The following is a 9,622-nucleotide window of genomic DNA, read 5'->3' on the forward strand; positions in this document are numbered from 1 at the left end:
GGTCTGTGTACGGCCCTGCTTCAGTATGTCTCTCGTTCTCTCTACCAGTAACGTTATGCATCATATACAGGTGATAAACAGTCTGGCAGAAACTCTCTCAAGTATTCATATATACACTCTCATTCTCTCATTGTCATGTCTTTCTTCCCTACACACACACATACAGACACACACACACACACAGACACACACACACACACACACACACACACACACACACACACACACACACACACACAAAGACTCAGACACAAAGACACACACACGCACACAGACAACACAATACACACACATAACTTACTCTGTCCTACTCTCAGTACTAGCTTCATGGATATGGCTCTACACACTCCTCCATCAGTGTTGTCCAGGCCCTGTAGAGAGCTGGTGGAGGTCGCTGAGAAAGAGAGGGAGGGAGGGAGGGAGGGAGGGAGGGAGGGAGGGAGGGAGGGAGGGAGGGTGGGAGGGAGAGAACATTGAATAGATAAATAGTAGACATTATACATATCCCAACGCAGTAATTTATAACATTCCTACATGCCGTTCCGAAGCTATTCTCAGTATCAGACTCGCCTTAATGACGACTGGATCACACCAACAGTGTTTATTGCGTTTTGGGTACACAGGAAGTACATTAATTATCCAATGAAAACGCTGCGTTTGCCTTTTTGGCAGCGTTGCGTTGCAGAGCCAGTTTCAGTGCGTCCTGTGTGGTGCATAAATTGGATTTATCGACAGAAATGGTAGCAGAATGTGAATATGGAACTTTCCTGCGTACAATTTTGCTCAAAAGACCCTGTAGGTGAATAAAGAATAATAATAATAATATAATAGTAAATAAATATAATAAATATAAATATAAATATAATAAATAAATATACTGTAGATCGAGGAATTATTCAGTTGTGTAACGCGCTCTGCGGGTGTGGCTACCTTGCGCACTCGGGAAATACATTTAATTAAACCGCTGAAAACCTTCCCACTAGCTGGCCAAACAGTTTTTCTCTCTTTTGGAGTTTTCAATCAATGGGATTTTCAGTACGTTTATCTTAATAAGCCATCCCCTTTAAATAGGGTATACCTTTAATTTAGAATTTTTTGTCGACAGACTCAATAGGGGCGGCCTAGTTAAAATAAAGCGGTGTCACGTCCCGACCAGTATAGAGGATTATTTGTTATTGTAGTTTGGTCAGGACGTGGCAGAGGGTAGTTAGTTTATGTATTCCGGGGTTTCGGGTTTCTTTTCTATTGTGTTTCTATCTGTTTTCTATCTGTTCTGTTTCTATGTTAGTTAACCTGGGGTATGGACTCTCAATTGAAGGCAGGTGTTTTCTAGTTGCCTTTGATTGGGAGTCCTATATATTAGGTGTGTTTGGTCTTGTTGTTTGTGGGTAGTTGTTTTAGCACTGCTATACTGTTCCTGGCGGGTCTTTGATTGGGAGTCCTATATATTAGGGTGTGTTTGGTCTTGTTTGTGGGTAGTTGAGCGAGCACTGCTATACTGTTCCTGGCGGGCCTTTGATTGGGAGTCCTATATATTAGGGTGTGTTTGGTCTTGTTGTTTGTGGGTAGTTGAGCGAGCACTGCTATACTGTTCCTGGCGGTCTTTGATTGGGAGTCCTATATGTTAGGGTGTGTTTGGTCTTGTTGTTTGTGGGTAGTTGTTTTAGCACTGCTATACTGTTCCTGGCGGTCATTGTTTTCTTGTTTTTGTTCGTCGTGTTCACATTATAATAAATTATGATGAGCACGCAAATCCGCTGCATATTGGTCCACTTTTTCCGACAGCGATTTTAAACATATCTTCTGACGAGGAGGAATGTGACATTTAATTTAAATTTTTCTCGACAGACTCAATAGGGGGCGGCCTAGTTCAAAATGAAGCGGGTTCAGATTATTAAGGATCAATGAGAGAAAAAGCCATGTAGATTATTTGGGGACGTTTTTAGCAGCGGTGGAAAAAAGTACCCAATTTGTCGTAAAAGTAAAGATTCCTTAATAGAAAATGACTCAAGTAAAAAGTGAAAGATACCCAGTAAAATACGACTTGAGTAAAAGTCTAGAAGTATTTGGTTTTAAATATACTGAAGTATCAAAAGTAAATGTAATTGCAAAAATATACTTAAGTATAAAAAGTAAAAGTATAAATCATTTAAAATAATTTATATTAGGCAATCCAAACAGGCACAATTTTCTTGTTTTTTAAATTTACCGATAGTCACAACACTCAGACATAATTTACAAATGAAGCATTTGTGTTTAGTGAGTCTGCCAGATCAGAGGCAGTAGGGATGACCAGGGATGTTCTCTGTTTAGTGAGTCCTCCAGATCAGAGGCAGTAGGGATGACCAGGGATGTTCTCTGTTTAGTGAGTCCTCCAGATCAGAGGCAGTAGGGATGACCAGGGATGTTCTCTGTTTAGTGAGTCCTCCAGATCAGAGGCAGTAGGGATGACCAGGGATGTTCTCTGTTTAGTGAGTCCTCCAGATCAGAGGCAGTAGGGATGACCAGGGATGTTCTCTGTTTAGTTAGTCCTCCAGATCAGAGGCAGTAGAGATGACCAGGGACGTTCTCTGTTTAGTGAGTCCTCCAGATCAGAGGCAGTAGGGATGACCAGGGACGTTCTCTGTTTAGTGAGTCCTCCAGATCAGAGGCAGTAGGGATGACCAGGGACGTTCTCTGTTTAGTGAGTCCTCCAGATCATAGGCAGTAGGGATGACCAGGGATGTTCTCTGTTTAGTGAGTCCTCCAGATCAGAGGCAGTAGGGATGACCAGGGATGTTCTCTGTTTAGTGAGTCCTCCAGATCAGAGGCAGTAGAGATGACCAGGGATGTTCTCTGTTTAGTGAGTCCTCCAGATCAGAGGCAGTAGGGATGATCAGGGATGTTCTCTGTTTAGTGAGTCCTCCAGATCAGAGGCGGTAGGGATGACCAGGGATGTTCTCTGTTTAGTGAGTCCTCCAGATCAGAGGCGGTAGGGATGACCAGGGATGTTCTCTGTTTAGTGAGTCCTCCAGATCAGAGGCAGTAGGGATGACCAGGGATGTTCTCTGTTTAGTGAGTCCTCCAGATCAGAGGCAGTAGGGATGACCAGGGATGTTCTCTGTTTAGTGAGTCCTCCAGATCAGAGGCAGTAGGGACGACCAGGGATGTTCTCTGTTTAGTGAGTCCTCCAGATCAGAGGCAGTAGGGACGACCAGGGATGTTCTCTGTTTAGTGAGTCCTCCAGATCAGAGGCAGTAGGGACGACCAGGGATGTTCTCTGTTTAGTGAGTCCTCCAGATCAGAGGCAGTAGGGATGACCAGGGATGTTCTCTGTTTAGTGAGTCCTCCAGATCAGAGGCAGTAGGGACGACCAGGGATGTTCTCTGTTTAGTGAGTCCTCCAGATCAGAGGCAGTAGGGACGACCAGGGATGTTCTCTGTTTAGTGAGTCCTCCAGATCAGAGGCAGTAGGGACGACCAGGGATGTTCTCTGTTTAGTGAGTCCTCCAGATCAGAGGCAGTAGGGGATGACCAGGGATGTTCTCTGTTTAGCGAGTCCTCCAGATCAGAGGCAGTAGGGATGACCAGGGATGTTCTCTGTTTAGCGAGTCCTCCTGATCAGAGGCAGTAGGGATGACCAGGGATGTTCTCTGTTTAGCGAGTCCTCCAGATCAGAGGCAGTAGGGATGACCAGGGATGTTCTCTGTTTAGCGAGTCCTCCAGATCAGAGGCAGTAGGGACGACCAGGGATGTTCTCTGTTTAGTGAGTCCTCCAGATCAGAGGCAGTAGGGATGACCAGGGATGTTCTCTGTTTAGCGAGTCCTCCAGATCAGAGGCAGTAGAGATGACCAGGGATGTTCTCTGTTTAGCGAGTCCTCCTGATCAGAGGCAGTAGAGATGACCAGGGATGTTCTCTGTTTAGTGAGTCCTCCAGATCAGAGGCAGTAGGGACGACCAGGGATGTTCTCTGTTTAGTGAGTCCTCCAGATCAGAGGCAGTAGGGACGACCAGGGATGTTCTCTGTTTAGTGAGTCCTCCAGATCAGAGGCAGTAGGGATGACCAGGGATGTTCTCTGTTTAGCGAGTCCTCCAGATCAGAGGCAGTAGAGATGACCAGGGATGTTCTCTGTTTAGCGAGTCCTCCAGATCAGAGGCAGTAGGGATGACCAGGGATGTTCTCTGTTTAGCGAGTCCTCCAGATCAGAGGCAGTAGGGATGACCAGGGATGTTCTCTGTTTAGTGAGTCCTCCAGATCAGAGGCAGTAGGGATGACCAGGGATGTTGTCTGTTTAGTGAGTCCTCCAGATCAGAGGCAGTAGGGACGACCAGGGATGTTCTCTGTTTAGTGAGTCCTCCAGATCAGAGGCAGTAGGGATGACCAGGGATGTTCTCTGTTTAGCGAGTCCTCCAGATCAGAGGCAGTAGAGATGACCAGGGATGTTCTCTGTTTAGCGAGTCCTCCAGATCAGAGGCAGTAGGGATGACCAGGGATGTTCTCTGTTTAGCGAGTCCTCCAGATCAGAGACAGTAGGGATGACCAGGGATGTTCTCTGTTTAGTGAGTCCTCCAGATCAGAGGCAGTAGGGACGACCAGGGATGTTCTCTGTTTAGTGAGTCCTCCAGATCAGAGGCAGTAGGGACGACCAGGGATGTTCTCTGTTTAGCGAGTCCTCCAGATCAGAGGCAGTAGGGATGACCAGGGATGTTCTCTGTTTAGTGAGTCCTCCAGATCAGAGGCAGTAGGGATGACCAGGGATGTTCTCTGTTTAGTGAGTCCTCCAGATCAGAGGCAGTAGGGACGACCAGGGATGTTCTCTGTTTAGTGAGTCCTCCAGATCAGAGACAGTAGGGATGACCAGGGATGTTCTCTGTTTAGTGAGTCCTCCAGATCAGAGGCAGTAGGGATGACCAGGGATGTTCTCTGTTTAGTGAGTCCTCCAGATCAGAGGCAGTAGGGACGACCAGGGATGTTCTCTGTTTAGTGAGTCCTCCAGATCAGAGGCAGTAGGGACGACCAGGGATGTTCTCTGTTTAGTGAGTCCTCCAGATCAGAGGCAGTAGGGACGACCAGGGATGTTCTCTGTTTAGTGAGTCCTCCAGATCAGAGGCAGTAGGGATGACCAGGGATGTTCTCTGTTTAGTGAGTCCTCCAGATCAGAGGCAGTAGGGACGACCAGGGATGTTCTCTGTTTAGTGAGTCCTCCAGATCAGAGGCAGTAGGGATGACCAGGGATGTTCTCTGTTTAGTGAGTCCTCCAGATCAGAGGCAGTAGGGACGACCAGGGATGTTCTCTGTTTAGTGAGTCCTCCAGATCAGAGGCAGTAGGGACGACCAGGGATGTTCTCTTGATAAGTGTGTGAATTGAACCATTTTCCTGTCCTGCTAAACATTCAGAATGTAACGAGTACTTTTGGGTGTCAGGGGAAAATTTCCGGAGTAAAAAGTACATTATTTTCTTTAGGAATGTAGTAAAGTAAAAGTTGTCCAAAATATAAATAGTAAAGTAAAGTACAGATACCCTGAAAAACTACTACTACTACTACTAGTAGTAGTACTTTAAAGTATTTTTACCTAACTACTTTATACCACTGAATTTTAGGGTTAGGAAAGTATGTATGAATCATAACAAAAAAAACGGTTTGGAGAGCCTTTACCCACTAAATATATTGATGAATTAAAAGATTAACATTGGGTCGATTCATCCTGATAGTTGTCACCATCACGTTCAATCCGTGACATATTGGAAAGTGGAAACATTTAAGATCAATAATCCTATAAAATCTCCTCGAATTATGAACTAATCATGGAACTGTATAAAACCAACGGTCCGGGCGTCGTGACGGCCCGGGCGTCGTGACGGTCCGGGCGTCGTGACGGCCCGGGCATCGTGAACCGTATTCCAGTCTCCTGGTTTAACCTGCTAAGTGTTGTCTGAGTTTCCTCATCATTTAAAATAAAGCTACATGTCGTATATTATTTGCACAACGTTAGCCTAATCTGGTCAAACACAGCGTTTTTCCCCCGTACTTTACTAAGGGTTTGGTAACAGGCTGATTGGTCGGCTATTTGAGCCAGTAAAAGGGGGCTTTACTATTCTTGGGAAGCGGAATGACTTCAACTTCCCTCCAGGCCTGAGGGCAACACGCTCTCTAGTAGGGTTAAATTGAAGATGTGTTAAATAAGAGTGGCAATATGGTCTGCTATTATCCTCAGTCATTTTCCATCCAGATGATCAAGTTGTACATTACAGTGCGTGATGAATGGCGTCTGATTTACCCAGCTATTATCAATAGATCTCATCAATAGATCTCATCAATAGATCTCATCAATAGATCTCATCAGTAGTAAATGACAGTACATGGTGTCTGATTTCTATCATAAAAAATAAAGTACATTCTTTTCAAACTTGGAACCTGTAGTTTCACTATACGTTAACACACACACACACACACACACACACACACACACACACACACACACACACACACACACACACACACACACACACACACACACACACACACACACACACACACACATTAGGACCACTTAGTTCAGATGACAGGTTCTCATGCTTCTAGCTAGGTTGCCATGAGAGCTCACGTCATATCTGTCTCATGCTGTTAAAAGCATTGTGTGATTTGGGGCATGTAAACTCCTAGAATCACAATGTCTGGCTTCCATGGAGGAAGAGCACTGTCAGAGCCTCAGAGTCCTGGGAGGTAGGGGAGGAGAGGAGAGGAGGGGAGAGGGAGGAGGAGGAGGAGGAGAGGAGGGGAGAGGAGGAGGAGGAGACAAGGGGAGAGGAGGAGGAGGAGGAGACAAGGGGAGAGGAGGAGGAGGAGGAGGGGGGGAGGAGGAGACAAGGGGAGAGGAGGAGGAGGAGGAGGAGACGAGGGGAGAGGAGGAGGAGGAGGAGGAGACAAGGGGAGAGGAGGAGGAGGAGGAGGAGGAGGAGGGGGAGGAGGGGGAGGAGGAGACAAGGGGAGAGGAGGAGGAGGAGGAGGAGACAAGGGGAGAGGAGGAGGAGGAGGAGGAGGAGGAGGAGGGGGAGGAGACAAGGGGTAAAGTTACAGGACATGGTGAGACTGGCTCTCTGGATACTTCCCAAATGGATCCCTGTTCCCTATATAGTGCACTACTTTTGAAAGCTCTGGTCTAAAGTAGTGCACTATATAGGGAATAGGGTTCTATAGTGCCCTGGTCTAAAACAGTACACTGTATAGGGAATAGGGTGCTATTTGGGATAAAACCTTTCTCTCATGCTACACTGGGCTTGAAGACGCACAGAGACTCTGCCGATAACACAGCCACTGCTGCACTAGATGAAATTTGACAGGATAGGAAACGACCAGGGAAGATGGCTCCTCTGAACAAACATGAATACTTGTCTATACAGTCTATACTTTAATACAGTGGCTTGCGAAAGTACTCACCCCATTTGGCATTTTCTCCTATTTTGTTGCCTTACAATCTGGAAATAAAATATATATTTTTTTTTGGGGGGGGGTTGTATCATATGATTTACACAACATACCTACCACTTTGAAGATGCAAAATACTTTTTATTATGAAACAAACAAGAAATAAACCACATAAAAAACTGAAAACTTGAGCGTGCATAATTATTCACCCCCACACAAAGTCAATATTTTATAGAGCCACCTGTTGCAGCAATTACAGCTGCAAGTCTCTTAGGGTATGTCTCTGTAAGCTTGGCACATCTAGCCACTGGGATTTTTGCCCATTCTTCAAGGCAAAACTGCTCCAGCTCCTTCAAGTTGGATGGGTACCGCTGGTGTACAACAATCTTTAAGTCATACCACAGATTCTCAATTGTATTGAGGTCTGGGCTTTGACTAGGCCATTTCAAGACATTTAAATGTTTCCCCTTAAGCCACTCGAGTGTAGCTTTAGCAGTATGCTTAGAGTCATTGTCCTGCTGGAAGGTGAACCTACGTCCCAGTCTCAAATCTCTAGAAGACTGAAACAGGTTTCCCTCAAGAATTTCCCTGTATTTAGCACCATCCATCATTCCTTTAATTCTGACCAGTTTCCCAGACAGACTGGATACTTGTCTATACTATATACCTTACCTGTGTGAGGAAAGCCCTCCAGATAGATTGAATACTTGTCTATACAGTCTATACTATAACACCAAGAGATGGGAAATCTTTGAAAGGTCACTCCTCTCACTCCGTTTGACCTAAAGTCATGATATTCGGTAAATAGGTCCGTCTCCTCACGAGGAAAACATTTACCTCAGGACCCATAACGTTCGCTGTGATAGATCTTCTGGCCAATTTTTGGAAATTTTGTGAAAAATACTTAAAACGCCACCTTTCAGGGCACCAAAATGACCGAATCTCCTTAAAACTTAATATGTAGGCGTCTATGGACAACGGTCTCTCAACGTCTAGCGTCTCATAGCGTCTAGCGTCTCATAGCGTCTATGGACAACGGTCTCTCAACGTCTAGCGTCTCATAGCGTCTAGCGTCTCATAGCGTCTATGGACAACGGTCTCTCAACGTCTAGCGTCTCATAGCGTCTAGCGTCTCATAGCGTCTATGGACAACGGTCTCTCAACGTCTAGCGTCTCATAGCGTCTAGCGTCTCATAGCGTCTATGGACAACGGTCTCTCAACGTCTAGCGTCTCATAGCGTCTAGCGTCTCATAGCGTCTATGGACAACGGTCTCTCAACGTCTAGCGTCTCATAGCGTCTAGCGTCTCATAGCGTCTATGGACAACGGTCTCTCAACGTCTAGCGTCTCATAGCGTCTAGCGTCTCATAGCGTCTATGGACAACGGTCTCTCAACGTCTAGCGTCTCATAGCGTCTAGCGTCTCATAGCGTCTATGGACAACGGTCTCTCAACGTCTAGCGTCTCATAGCGTCTAGCGTCTCATAGCGTCTATGGACAACGGTCTCTCAACGTCTAGCGTCTCATAGCGTCTAGCGTCTCATAGCGTCTATGGACAACGGTCTCTCAACGTCTAGCGTCTCATAGCGTCTAGCGTCTCATAGCGTCTAGCGTCTCAAGCGTCTCATAGCGTCTAGCGTCTCATAGCGTCTATGGACAACGGTCTCTCAACGTCTAGCGTCTCATAGCGTCTAGCGTCTCATAGCGTCTAGCGTCTCATAGCGTCTAGCGTCTCATAGCGTCTAGCGTCTCATAGCGTCTATGGACAACGGTCTCTCAACGCGACACTTTACGGACTAGCACCTAAAACAACTGATTGACCAATAACCTTCATGTGGGCGTGGTCTGTCACAAATGCATGTAAATCAGTCAAGGATATTCGTATTTGTAACATAATTTGGTGCTGCACGTTGCAAATACTGTCAACACTCAATATATGTGAGACTTGTTCATATCGACCACAAGGTGGCGCCGATAACGGGTAAATCATTTATATCTCTTGATCTGTTTGACTCAGAGGGATGAAATTTGGCACACATACTCAGGGATATGTCTAGATAAACACACACAATAGTTTCAGACACCACTGGCCCCCAATTTTTTTTTTATGAAACTTGATACAAGTCTTGCCATTGCAGGGTCCATCATTTACAAAATAACACCGATTAGCCCAAAAGGGGGGGGCGCTGCATCCGCCGTGAGAGGGGTGAGAGGGA

At 45.9% G+C, this 9,622-nt stretch overlaps 1 protein-coding gene across 1 annotated transcript in view; it reads right to left on the minus strand.

Annotated features, from left to right (window-relative positions):
* Window positions 1-301: 301 nt before the first annotated feature.
* The window catches only part of LOC123732803 (ephrin-B2a-like), a gene marked incomplete at its 3' end in the record, with an annotated part of 13,745 nt that continues 4,424 nt past the window's right edge, over window positions 302-9,622 (minus strand). Inside the window, exon 3 of the mRNA XM_045712081.1 lies at window positions 302-394. Within this exon, the coding sequence (XP_045568037.1) occupies window positions 302-394 (93 nt within the window). The remainder of the gene's footprint in view (window positions 395-9,622) is intronic.

Source organism: Salmo salar, unplaced genomic scaffold (genome assembly GCF_905237065.1).
Source record: "Salmo salar unplaced genomic scaffold, Ssal_v3.1, whole genome shotgun sequence".
NCBI lineage: Eukaryota > Metazoa > Chordata > Actinopteri > Salmoniformes > Salmonidae > Salmo > Salmo salar.